The sequence below is a fragment of the Heterodontus francisci genome, chromosome 32, assembly GCF_036365525.1.
Source record: "Heterodontus francisci isolate sHetFra1 chromosome 32, sHetFra1.hap1, whole genome shotgun sequence".
Taxonomy (NCBI): Eukaryota; Metazoa; Chordata; class Chondrichthyes; order Heterodontiformes; family Heterodontidae; genus Heterodontus; species Heterodontus francisci.
Window position 1 is genome coordinate 23743396 of NC_090402.1, and position 14210 is coordinate 23757605.

Sequence of the window (14210 nt, forward strand, 5' to 3'; positions counted from 1 at the left end):
CTAAACATGACGCCTATTTTCTAAGGGTCTGTATCTCTTTACTTCCTGCCCATTCATGTATCTGTCTAGATACATCTTAAAAGACGCTATCGTGCCCGCGTCTACCACCTCCGCTGGCAATGCGTTCCAGGCACCCACCACCCTCTGCGTAAAGAACTCATGAGGCGCTCTCTTATCCCACTGGGGGAATTGGCCAGACAAGCTTGTTTTGATGGCGAAGCCCACCCCATAGAGGTGTCGTTACTCTTCCGGGATACCCTCCCAGAAAAAGGTGTATCCGCAGCCTTGCTCCTTCAGTTCCCTGTGCGTCATGTATCACTTTGGGTGGCAATGTCAATGTTGCCAACTCAGGCCTGAGTTCCCGAGCTATATTGGCGGTGCGGGCTCAGGCCTGTTGCTGTTGGGGTTAAAACATAGTACAAAATACAGGACAGAAGGAGGCCATTCAGCCCATCGTGTCCATGCCGGCCGAATCCACCCAAACTAATCTCACCTTCCACCCCTTGGTCCATAGCCCCGCAGGTTACAGCACCTTAGGTGCATGTACAGGTACCTTTTAAAAGAATTGAGAGTCTCTGCCTCCACCACCAATCCTGGCAGTGAATTCCAGACACCCGCCACCCTCTGGGTGAAAAAGTTTCTCCTCATGTCGCTTCAAATCTGTGTCCCCTGGAAACCAACCTTCACGTCAGGGGAAACAGGTCCTTTCTGTCTACTCTATCTAGGCCCCTCATAATTTTGTACACCTCAATCAAGTCATCCCTCAGCCTCCTCAATTCCAGGGAAAACAACCCCAAATTATCCAATCTTTCCTCATAGCTGCAACCCTCAAGCCCTGGCAACATTCTTGTAAATCTCCTCTGCACTCTCTCCAGAACAATTATGTCCTTCCTGTAATATGGAGACCTGAACTGCACGCAATACTCCAGCTGCGGCCGAACCAGTGCTCTCTACAGCTCCAGCATCACATCCCTGCTTTTGTACTCTAAACCTCGGCCAATAAAGGAAAGCAATCCATATGGCTTCTCCACCACTCTATCCACCTGTTGTCCGTGAGGGTCCTGACAGCCACCACAAGGCCTTGGTCCAATGGCAAGGGGGTTCCATGACGATTGGAGGCCAGGCATAGTCATATGCAGGTGCGTAAGGTGACAGAGGTTATTTATGTCAGCCCTGTGTTTCCCTCCCCCAACACGACCCTTCCTTCTACATGTGCCCAGCCGAAATACCCCACCCCCCAGTTCTACCTCACCTCTAGACTGCCTCACCATTCAAAAGGACCCCAGTCCTTGCCCCAGCCCTCCCCCGCATTTTCCCCACCTTTGCTCTCAGATAGGCTCCGGCTGCCGTCCTTCTTCCTCTCCAAGCCTTCCTCTCCCCTATCCATCCTGCTCTCCCCGTAGCTCCCCCCCTCCACCCACCCCACTGCTCCCAGCAGCTCCACCACCACCCCCCACACATAGAAACATGGCAAAATAGGAGCAAGAGTAGGCCTTTGGGCCCTTCGAGACTGCTCCACCATTCAATACAATCCTGGCTGATCATCCAAACTCAGTAACCTTTTCCCGCTTTCTCCCTGTATCCCTTAATCCCATTAGCCCTAAGAACTGTATTTAACTCTTTCTTGAATATATTTAATGATTTGGCCTCAACTGCTTTCTGCGGTAGAGAATTCCACAGGTTCACGACTCTCTGGGTGAAGCAATCCCTCCTCATCTCAGTCCTAAATGGCTTACCCCTTATCCTTAGACTGTGACCCCCTGGTCCTGGACTCCCCCGCCATCGGGAACATCCTTCCTGCATCTAGTCTGTCCAGTGCTGTTAGAATTTTGTAGGTTTCTATGAGATCCCCCCTCATTCTTCTAAACTCTAGCGAATACAAACCTATTTGTCCCAATCTCTCTTCATACGTCAGTCCTGCCATCCCAGGAATCAGTCTGGTGAACCTTCGCTGCACTCCCTCCACAGCAAGAACATCCTTCCTCACATAAGGAGACCAAAACTGCACACAATACTCCAGCTGTGGTCTCACCAAGGCCTTGTATAATTGCAGCAAGGCATCCTTGCTCCTGTACTCGAATCCTTTCACTATGAAGGCCAACATCCGATTTGCCTTCTTAACTGCCTGCTGCACCTGCATGCTTACTTTCAGCGACTGGTACACAAGGACACCCAGGTCTCGCTGCACTTCCCCCTTTCCCAATCTATCGCCTTTCAGATAATAATCTGCCTTTCTGTTTTTGCCATCAAAGTGGATAACTTCACATTTATCCACATAATACTGCATCTGCCATGTATTTGCCCACTCACTCAACCTGTCCAAATCACACTGGAGCTTCTCTGCATCCTCCTCACAGCTCACACTCCCACCCAGCTCTGTGTCGTCTGCAAATTTGGATATATTACATTTAATTCCCTCATCTATATCATTAACATATATAGCTGGAGTCCTAGCACTGATCCCTGCGGTACCCCACTAGTCACTGCCTGCCACTCGGAAAAAGACCCATTTATTCCTACTCTTTGTTTCCTGTCTGCCAACTAGTTCTCTATCCATGTCAGTACCTTACCCCCAATCCCATGTGCTTTAATTTTGCACGCTAATCTCTTATGTCAGACCTTATTGAAAGCCTTCTGAAAGTCCAAATACACCACATCCACTGGTTCTCCCTTATCTATTCTACTATTTACATCCTCAAAAAATTCCAGTAGATTTGTCAAGTATGATTTCCCTTTCGTAAATCCATGTTGACTTTGTCCGATCCTGTCACTGTTTTCCAAGTGCTCTGCTATTACATCTTTTATAATGGACTCTAGCATTTTCCCCATTACTGATGTCAGGCTAACTGGTCTATAATTCCCTGTTTTCCCTCTACCTCCTTTTTAAAATAGTGGGGTGACATTAGCTATCCTCCAATCCGTTGGAACTGTTCCAGAGTCTATAGAATTTTGAAAAATGACCAGCAATGCATCTACTCTTTCTAGGGCCACTTCCTTAAGTATTCTGGGATGTAGATTATCAGGCCCTGGGGATTTATCAGCCTTCAATCCCATCAATTTCCCTAACACCATTTCCCTACGAATAATGATTTCATACTGTTCCTCCTTCTCACCAGACTCTATGTTCTCCAACATTTCTGGCAAGTAATTTGTGTCCTCCTTTGTGAAGACAGAACCAAAGTATGTATTTAATTGGTCTGCCATTTCTTTGTTCCCCATTATAAATTCCCCCGTTTCTGACTGTAAGGGACCCACATTTGCCTTCACTAATCTTTTTCTTTTCAAATATCTATAGAAGCTTTTACAGTCAGTTTTTATGTTCTCTGCAAGCTTACTCTCATACTCTAATTTCCCCTTCTCAATCAATCCCTTTGTCCTCCTTTGCTGAATTCTAAACTGCTCCCAATCCTCAGGTTTGCTGCTTGTTCTGGCCATTTTATATTTCTCCTCCTTGGATCTAATACTATCCCTAATTTCTTTTATAAGCCATGGTTGAGCCACCCTTGCTGCTTTATTTTTGCACTAGACAGGAATGAACAATTGTTGTAATTCATCCATGCGCTCTTTAAATGTTCGCCATTTCCTCTCCACTGTCAACCCTTTAAGTAACGTTCCCCAATCTATCATAGCCAACTCGCGCCTCATACCTTCATAGTTCCCTTTTTTTAGATTCAAGACCCTAGTCTCGGAATCAACTCTCTCACTCTCCATCTTAATGAAGAATTCTATCATGTTATGGTCGCTCTTCCACAAGGGACCCCGCACAACAAGATTGTTAACTAATCCTTTCTCATTACACAATACCCAGTCTAGGATGGCCTGTTCTCTAGTTGGTTCCTCAATGTATTGGTCCAAAAAACCATCATGTACGCACTCCAGGAATTCCTCCTCTACAGTATTATTTCTAATTTGGTTTGCCCAATCTATATGGAGATTAAAATCACCCCTAATTACAGTTGCACCTTATTGCATGCGTCTCTAATTTCCCATTTAACGCCATCCTCTACATCACCACTGCTGTTTGGGGGTCTATATATAACCCCCACCAACGTTTTCTGCCCTTGGGTGTTTCTTCGCTCCACCCATACAGATTCCACATCAGGATTCTCTGAGCTAATATTCTTCCTCACTATTGTATTGATTTCCTCTTTTACTAACAATGCTACTCCACCTCCATTCCTTTTTTGCCTGTCCTTCCTAAATATTGAATACCCAACCTTGGTCACCCTGTAGCCATGTCTCTGTAATCGCAACTATATTGTATCCATTTACATCTATTTGCATGGTTAATTCGCCTATCATATTGCGAATACTCTGCGCATTGAGACACAATGCTTGTCTTTTAAACATTCTTAGTCATCTTAGCATTATTTCGCACTATGGCCCTATTTGTTTCTTGCCCTTGATTTCTATGCCTTCCACTTTTGTCTTTTTGTTTCCTGTCTTTCGTTTCTATCCTTGTTTCCTCCTCCTCAGTCTCCCGCTCAGGTTCCCATCCCCCTGCCATTCTAGTTTAAATCCTCTCCAACAGCACTAGCAAACGCCCCTGCGAGGACATCGGTTCCGATCCTGCCTGGGTGTAACCCGTCCCGTTTGTACAGGTCCCACTTTCCCCAGAACCAGTCCCGATATCCCAGGAAACGAAATCCCTCCCTCCTGCACCATTTCTCCAGCCACACATTCATCTGGTCTATTCTCCTGTTCCTATACTCACTAACACTTGGCATAGGAAGTAATCCTGAGATTACTACCTTTGAGGTCCTGCTTTTTAATTTAGCCTCTAACTCCTTAAATTCATCTTGCAGGACCTCATCCCTTTTTCTACCTATGTCGTTGGTACCGACATGTACCATGACCACTGGTTATTCACCCTCCCCCTTCAGAATGTCCTGCAGCTGCTCCAAGACATCCTTGACCCTAGCACCAGGGAGGCAACATACCATCCTGGAGTCTCGTTTGCGGCCACAGAAATGCCTGTCTGTTCCCCTTACAATTGAATCTCCTATCACTATGGCTCTCCCAGTCATTTCCCCCCACTGCTGTGCAGCAGAGCCATCCATGGTGCCACGAACTTGGCTGTTGCTGCTTTCCCCTGGGAGGCCATCCCCCCCAACAGTACCCAAAGCGGTATATCTGTTTGAGAGGGGGATGGCCACAGGGGACTCCTGCACTACCTGCCTGCGCCTATTACTCCGCCTGGTGGTCACCCATCCCTATTCTGCCTGCGCAGCCATTACCTGCGGTGTGACCACCTCGCTACACGCTATCCACAATATCGTCAGCATCGCGGATGCTCCACAGTGAATCCACCCGCAGCTCCAGCTCCGTAATGCGGGTAGTCAGTAGCTGCAGATGAATACACTTCCTGCACACATGGTCATCAGAGACAATGGAAGCATCCCTGATTTCCCACATAGTGCAGGAGGAGCATATCACTGGTGTGAGCTCTCCTGCCATGACTTACCTTTAGATTACTTATTTACTCCCTTGAATTAAAAAATCCTTATTACGCTAGGGGCCTTGTTCTACCCACTACAATCTAAAATCCTTAATAAATTACACTAATTAAAAAAACATACTTTAGTAGTACTACTTCTTCTTCTTTGGCCTTCTTGTCTCGAGAGACAATGGGTAAGCGCCTGGAGGTGGTCAGTGGTTTGTGAAGCAGCGCCTGGGGTGGCTATAAAGGCCAATTCTAGAGTGACAGACTCTTCCACAGGTGCTGCATATACTAACCTTATCACTTATACGGTAGGTTTAAAAAAAGAACTTTCCCCTGATTTTTTAAAGCTATTTCCAGGCGCTAACAGCTGTTACTCACCAACCAATCACCTTGCAGCTTTCCTGTGATGTCACTGTTGATTTTTGTTTCAAACTCTGGCGCGCCTGGTCTGCTCTCCGCTCTGCTCCTGGAAGGTAAGTGACTGGGCCTCGATCCTCAGGCTCAATTTGTCCTCTTCTCTCGCTCAGTGTTCTCCCCACAGGTCCGCTCCTCTCCGCTCAGCTCCCGGAAGGTAAGTGACTGGGCCTCGATCCTCGGGCTCTGTTTATCGTCTTCTCTCACTTGGCGTTCTCCCCACAGGTCTGCTCCGCTCCCAGAAGGTAAGTGACTGGGCCGCTATCCTCGGGCTCAATTTATCCTCTTCTCTCGCTCAGCATTCTCCTGCTCCTGGAAGGTAAGTGGCTGGGCCTCGATCCTCGGGCTCAATTTATCCTCTTCACTCGCTCGGTGTTCTCCCCACAGGTCCGCTCCTCTCCACTCCCGGAAGGTAACGTCAGGATTGCCCTTCCCTCTCGGGCTGAGGACTCAGAAACTGCTAGCACTGGTCACCTGGAGATTGCGGGGCCCACCGCCCAACACCGACTGGGCTCTCAGCTCCAATCTCACCCCCACACCCCTCCCTGCTGCTCGCCCACAGACCCACTCTCACTCGTGCTCAGTCCTGTAGCCCTGCTCTGCTCTCATTACCCCAAACAGTAAGAACCACATCCCTAAACCCACCTTCTACCATTCTCTGGCATGTTGATACACCAGTGTATGCACCACTGGTTTAATGTATAGCTTATTAAAAACTCTAATCTAAGGCATAATTCTTTTTCCATTTGGTAACCAAACATTCTTTTGACAAATAAAATTTAAATTAATGCTACAGCAGTAGTATTACCTGTAATAAATGACATATTGTCCTCAACTGGTGTTTTGGCTTTTAGATTTGTTGATCTGGAAGGACACCTTCGAGGTTCTGTTGTATGCCTACTTTGAGTAGTTTGCCTCTTTAATGATGCAGGAATGGAAATTGTATTATCCCTTATAATTAAAATAAAAAGGTAAAAATTATTTATCAGTTTTTTAAAAATCATATATTACCCTCCAATGGGGACACATTTTTTTCTCTCTTTGCCTTTAATAGTACAGGGTAGCTTGCTTCCATGCTGCCACCAATGCAACTCTTTACTAGGTACCAAAACGTACCAAACAGCAACCCAATAATTTCACCTCTTTTGAGTTTCATTTCTCTCTGTGACAATTGCTGGGCTTTTACCGGCCCTGGTGGAATGGGCTGGGAGGTGGATGGGCCAGTAAAATGCTGGAGAGCCATGTTGGGATGGTTCCTCAAAGCAGTGATGCCACTGGGCAAGTTTCCTAACAATGGGAATGGCAGCGGCTGGCTGCCTGTCAACCGGAGGCTGGCGGCCAATTTGAAAAATTAAAGGCTCATTTAAGGGCCATTTTGCTGGGCCACCAGTATTTTGTCAGGGGTGGAGCGGCCCCCCTCACTGCATGAGGATGCTGCCAGCTGCATGGAGGCGGCATCCCAGTGGCTTCCCGGGGTTTAGGCCATCGAAGCCAGAGGCTCCAGCCATTGCTGGAGGGGTTTCCCCTCTGATCGCCAGGGCCTGCCTGCCTGGCCCCAGCAAACAAAAAACTCTATGCCACCCTCTGAAGGTGCCTCAAAATGGAAAGGTCCTTGCTGCTTTAGCAGTAGCTACCTCTCTCGCTGCCAAGCTGCTGGTCCTCCGATTGGGTGGGCAACATAAAAGGCCCGCCCGCTTTCCTTAATTGGCCACCTGCCGGCTCTTCATTGCCTCATCCTGGCAACATTGTGGAGGAAAGGTGGCCTCCCACCTGAGCGTACTGGCCAGCCGAAAAAACTCTTGACATTGGGACATCCCCACTTCTGGAAAGATCTGGTCCAATGAGTCTAGTCTCCACTCCATTCTTGATTTCATGCACAAAGAAGCACAGAGGCCTCTATCCTTGGATGATGTCAGATTGATGATGCCTCTTTCCATTTCTTGATTTTAGATGTAACTGCACATATTTCCATATTTTACTCACTTTATTTAAAGTAGAAGGAAATTCAACAAGTACCATCATAAATTACTAATCTAACTAATACTTAATAGAAAATAGAGCATACTGCCAATCTGGAAGCTCTCAGTATTGGTTCCAAGAAGGTGCAACCACCACTGTGGCAAAGCACAACTCTTCCATAACAAACAAGGTTAAAACACATAGGGGACTTATACCAATTGGAGCTCACAAAATAGCAAGCAATATGGGTCCTTTTTGGGAAGCCCAAACAATGCAAGACCTCATCCTCTCCCCCCATCAACAGCTGGAGTGCCACCCAGAAAAAGCAGACTAACAATGCGAAAGTCAAACAAGTCAGTATAAGTTTCCTCTTCCCACCCCACCCCTTCACCCCTGAAATCGAACAAAGGACGATGCCTACATGGATGAGACCTTTTGCAGAATCTAGTTAAGGGTCATACTTATTTAATCTGCGTTTACTAATCATTGATCTCACACTTGGTAGTTGGGGTGCTAAAAAATATGCTCAACTGAAGTTTTCTTCACTGTTAACCCCAAGTCAATCTGTTGAAGCTTTTTCCTTACTGCCGTGAAATTGTTTCTTTACCGGTGCTATCACCCAGGGATGTTACTACTTCCATTACCAGGGCAATGTGAGTTACCTCTCCTGTCATCTCTAATACATTGGGTCAGAAACCGTCATGCATTACAATTTCACTAGGTTATATTTTAGACTGCATAGGCATTCCAATTTTTCCCCTATATGGACACATCCCACTAACCCAAGATGGAACAAAGGCAGAAGTTGGCAAAGCCAGGACTTAAGGGTCCCTGGACATGCATGGGAATTCTGCTGTAGTTTAATCAGCTAATGCTGCACAACTTGTCCAAGCTGCTTCCTGTTGCTTGTCCAGCTAGGACCATTATGGTATTGACTTCTAGTGTTATCTGGAGCTATGGGAACAATCACATCACTTGGTGATGGGTCTACACCTCAAGGTTTCATGACTGAGCCAGATAAACAGATCAACCATCTAAAGTACTGGAGTACTGCAGTCCTGCTGAGTTTAAATAACCAAAATACAATATGAGAAAAATCTATTTACCATGCTTAGAGCCATAAAGTTGCACTGTTTATTATACCTAACAATTTCTCATACGTTCATTTTTACAAAATAAAAATGACCGCATTGACCACTTACCATGCTGTTACTTTACCTAGATTTAGTTGAGAAGAATCAGGGCGTTGTTTGAGAGATGGGCATTGGTCAGTTGCTCTAATTTCATACTTGTTCTTGATGGCAACTTTATAGACTGTTGGTTTGATCAGTTCTAAGGCTTGTACATAATTTACAGAAGAATGTGATGGGTTCTATAAAAAGTAAGACAATTATAAATTAAATCATGTTAATGCAAATTATATCTGCTTAGGTGTTCTGAAGTGCAGATCCCTGACAAACTCTAACTGACACCTTACCATTGTAACCCAGTGGTATACAAAAACCAAAATGATGGGTCTTCAAATTGGCACAATGGATAATAAAATGGCTACGTTTGCTGACAAAGCAACCACTCGGTAGTGCATTACTTGCATATGCGCAAATGTAGCCTTATGCACTGAAACATCACTGTCTGCAACGTTTTTGGCAGCTGCCAGTAGTAAAGATGGTGCTGCTCAATTTATCAAAATGCACAAAATTTTGAGGGGCCTGGATAGAGCGGAGGTGAAGGGTCTATTCACTTTAGCAGAGAGATCAGTGACGAGGGGGCATAGATTTAAAGTGATTGCTCGAAAAATTAGAGGGGAGATGAGGAAAAACTTTTTCACCCAGAGGGTGGGGCGGGGATGGGAGGAAAGGTTCTGGAACTCATTGCCTGAAAGGGTGCTTGAAGCAGAAACCCTCAACTCATTCAAAATGAGTCTGGATATGCACCTCAAGTACTGTAATCTGCAGTGCTACGGACCAAATGCTGGAATGTGGGATTAGCGGGGAGTGAGTGGCGAGGCGGGGATTGAGCGGCGAGCAGACGAGTGCGGGAGGGTACTGATGTAGGCTGTGCATGCGCAGCACCATACTGATAGCAAGAGTCCGTTCAGTGCATGTGTGAAGCTGGGAGAGCTCTGATGACACCAGCGCTGGGCTGTGTTGTCAGGAGTCACTTTGTAATAAAATATACTTTCACCAACGGGGAAGGAAACCTTTACCTTGTTATTATACACATGGTGAGGGAGGAAAGGAAAACACTTTTTATGAAAGAATCCTCCCTATGACCCTCAACTTATTCTCCTCTAACTTTATTGCAAAAAACCCACACAATAATTAAACTTATTCTGAAGGCATTCTTAGTGAACTGAATTTTTAAAAAGTCAAAGGCACATACAATGAAACCAAATTGACTGAAGTGTGTTACAGATTAAAGATTCTGGAGGGCCCTAGTAAAATGAACATTTTTTTCCCAAAAATATACTTTATTCATAAAAATCTGTAGAAAATACATTACAAAACAGCACCAGGTTGACATTCCAGAAAGTGCAAAGGAAGTCAGTTTTCTTCAATACAGGAGTGAGTTGCCTCACAACCCTTCCATTCCATTTTACATGCAAATATACATTTTACAGCTAAACCATATTTGGTGTATACAGCCCTAGGGGTTTCCCAGGGGTCCAGCCCCTCGGTTCACTATGGTGGGAGGACTTTACACAGTGGTCTTTCCCCATTGGGCCTTTGCGGCAGCTGCCCCAAACTTTAGTGCGTCCTGCAGCACGTAGTCCTGGATCTTGGAATGTACCAGTCTGCAACACTCGGTCGTGGACAACTCTTTGCACTGGAAGACCAGGATGTTTTGGGCAGACCAAAGAGTGTCTTTCACCGAATTGATGGTCCTCCAGCAGCAGTTGATGTTTATCTCGGTGTGCGTCCCTGGGAACAGCCCGTATAGCACAGAATCTTGCGTTCTAGAGTGAACCTTGACAAAAACCACAGCATCTCTTTCCAGACCTGCTTTGTAAAGGCACATTCCAGAAGGAGGTGGGTGACAGTCTCTTCCCCACTGCAGCATGCAAAGGCTGTGAGACTGTGGTTGTGCGGGGATGATCTGACGGGGAGGTACTTTCTCATCACCAGCCAAGCTACGTCTTGGTGCTTGTTTTAAAGTTCTGTTGATGAGGCATTCTGCCAAATGACTTTGGCAGTCTGCTCGGGGAACCATCCGACAGGATCCACCATCTTCTTTTCCCGTAGGGCCTTGAGGACATTCCATGCAGACCACTGCCTGATGGATTGGTGGTCAAAGGTGTTTTTCTGCACAAACTTTTCCACGAAGGATAGGTGGTACGGCACGGTCCAACTGGATGGAGTGTTCCTTGGCAATGTGGCCAGACCCTTCCTTCGCAACACCAGGGACAGATAGAACCTTTGCACATAGTGACACTTTGATTAGATTAGATTAGAGATACAGCACTGAAACAGGCCCTTCGGCCCACCGAGTCTGTGCCGAACATCAACCACCCATTTTATAATAATCCTACACTAATCCCATATTCCCAACAAACATACCCACCTATTCCTATATTTCCCTACCACCTAGCTATACTAATGACAATTTATAATGGCCAATTTACCTATCAACCTGCAAGTCTTTTGGCTTGTGGGAGGAAACCGGAGCACCCGGAGAAAACCCACACAGACACAGGGAGAACTTGCAAACTCCACACAGGCAGTACCCGGAATCGAACCCGGGTCCCTGGAGCTGTGAGGCTGCGGTGCTAACCACTGTGCCACTGTGCCGCCCTAAACACTTGGTGTTTGCATACAGGGGCTCTACGTACAGCTTGATGCAGCCGCACACGACGGCGATCATTAGGATGAGGACAATGCTGGGTACGTTCTTTCCGCCTTTATCCAGAGGTTTGAACATCGTGTCGCTCCGGACCCGGTCTCCAGATAAAGCGGAAAATGGCTTGGGTGACTGCCACGGCGCAGGAGTGGGGTATGGGCCAGACCTGCACCACATACAGCAACAACATGAGTGCATCGCACCTGATAACCAGATTCTTAGCCACAATGGAGAGAGAACGCTGCTCCCACATGCTCAGTTTATGGTGTACCAAGGCTACTCGCTCCTTCCAGGTTTTTGCGCATGCCCCGGCCCTTCCGAACCATATCCCCAGCACCTTCAGGTAGTCTGACCCGACTGTGAAGGGGACAAAGGATCAGTCGGCCCAGTTCCCAAAGAACATAGCCTTGCTCTTGCTGCGATTTACTTTGGCTCCCGAGGCCAATTAGAACTGGTCGCCGTTGCTCATCAGTCTGTGAATGGACAGCAGATCCGAGCAGAAGATGGCGAGGTTGTCCACGTACATGGAGGCTTTGACCCGAGTGCCTCCGCTGCCTGGGATTGTGACTCCTCTTATGCCCGCATCCTTCCTAATGGACTCAGCAAAGGGTTCGATACAGCAAACAATCAAGGCAGGGGAGAAAGGACAGCTATGTCCGACTCCAGATTTGATTGGGAAACTTTCTGATTCCCACCCATTTATTTAGATTGGGCTACTGATGTTTGTGTAGAGCAGTTTGATCCAATTGCGGATTCCCTCCCCAAACCCCATTTTGGAGTGCACGTCCATCATGTATGCATGTGATATCCTGTCAAAAGCCTTCTCCTGGTCCAAGCTGATGAGGCAGGTGTCCACCCTCACTGTCCCATACATAGCGTATCCCTGCTTAGCACAAGATTATCAGAGATCTTCCTGCCGGGTACAGTACAGGCCTGGTCAGGATGAATCACCAACTCCAGAGCAGACTTGATCCGACTGGTGATGACTTTGGACAGAATCTTGAAGTTAACATTAAGCAGTGAGATGGGCCGCCAATTTCTGATTTCTGCCCTCTTCCCCTTCCGCTTGTAGATGAGGGTGATGATGCCCAACATTCTGCCTTTAACAGCCAGCGCATGGCTTTCCCAAGCTGTGTAGAACTCTCCAGGGTCAACGAAGTGATAACACAGCAGGGAGTACTACTTCAGTAAAAGTGACAGACTGGGAAGCCTTCAAACAGTGAACTGAATAGCCGCAGCCATGCCTAGGTTGCTGCTCACAGCTCTTCTTCCGAGACTTCTTGAAAGTCAGTTCACCTGTCTTGGTCTTCACTTAGCTTTATTTGCATTTCCCTGCTGTCAGCCTTCATCGTGACAAGGGAGGAGCTTATGCAGCTCTACCTTGCATGAGGAACAAGAGGAGTGGCACCAGCGATACCAAGAGCAGCAGGAGCAACACCAGCAGCAGCACTATACGAATTCCCCTCAGCCACATGCTTCCCCACAGAAGGGTTGGTCACAAAGGTCTATCTCCAAGGAGGCAAGACCCCCTACACAGGGTCTACAGGCAGAGGATCAGCTCCCCTGGCATTAGTGAGCACCAGTGCCTCAGGAGGCTCGCCCTTTCACGGGATGTCGTTGCTGACATCTGCAACCTCCCGGAACAAGGCTCCTTCCAAGTGGGCCAGGTGGCCAAGCATTGCTCGTGACAGTCAAGGTGGTTCTCACTGCAGGGCCACCGCCCCCCATCTCCCATACCAGTTCTCTGCTTATCCCTCGAGTTGTGTGCTCTCTTCTGAAAAGAGAGAAAGCAGAGAGTTGTGAGTGTTAGAAATGGATTGTCGAGAGTAGGGAAGGACAACATTTGTGGAGGGTGACTGTGAGGCATGGGTGAGATGGCACAAAGATGAGGGTGAGTGTCAGTTGTTCAGATGAGGATGTGAGGGGGTGCCTGGAGAGAAAGGAATGAGTGGAGCTGCAAGGTGTGTTGGTACAAGGCGTGTTATGCAGGAGAATGCTAGGGAAGTCAGAGTGCAGGCATCTGAAAGTGTTGTACCACTCATTTTTCCTGCCATCCTGAGGTCCTTGAACCTCTTGGTCTTCAGGTCAAGGGAACAGACTCCTGCTGCTGACTTCCTCTGCCACTTCCAGCCACATTTGTTTGAGAGGCTGACCTCTTCCTCCCATATTTGGCAATCATTATCTTACTTCAGTCCCTCAGATCCTGCAGCAGGACTTCCAGGTCAGAGTCCAAGACCCAAGGGGCAGCCTTCCCAGATCTGATTTCCATTCCTGCAGTCGCTGAAAACACAGGAGTTGATGTACAGTTCAGCCATTCTGACCCCCTGCTGAGATCTCTTTAATTGGAAATCCTTCCTTTGATAGATTTGGCCCACCTGCTCTCTCTGATTTGTCGGGAAACCTGTAAGTGGGATACTAACGCTGTGGCTGAGTTAAAGAGCCACAGCAAAACCTGCCAAGAGAACTAACGAGTTCCCGATCCTCTCGGCCCCCCTGCTGCGGGCAGGTATGTTTACAGAAAATTCCGCCTGTAGAGTACAAAAGCAATTCTCAAGCT

At 47.2% G+C, this 14210-nt stretch overlaps 1 protein-coding gene across 3 annotated transcripts in view; it reads right to left on the reverse strand.

The window, feature by feature from the left end:
• The window catches only part of LOC137347431 (uncharacterized), a 76677-nt gene that overhangs the window by 36258 nt on the left and 26209 nt on the right, over positions 1 to 14210 (reverse strand). For all 3 annotated transcript variants that reach the window (XR_010968960.1, XR_010968961.1, XM_068011874.1), the window contains exons 2-3: positions 9019 to 9188; positions 6666 to 6808 (exon numbers count right to left, since the gene is read on the reverse strand). Coding sequence is in view for 1 of the 3 variants with exons in the window: in XM_068011874.1 (XP_067867975.1) it covers positions 6666 to 6808; positions 9019 to 9188 (313 nt within the window). In the remaining 2 variants the exon portion in view is untranslated. The remainder of the gene's footprint in view (positions 1 to 6665; positions 6809 to 9018; positions 9189 to 14210) is intronic.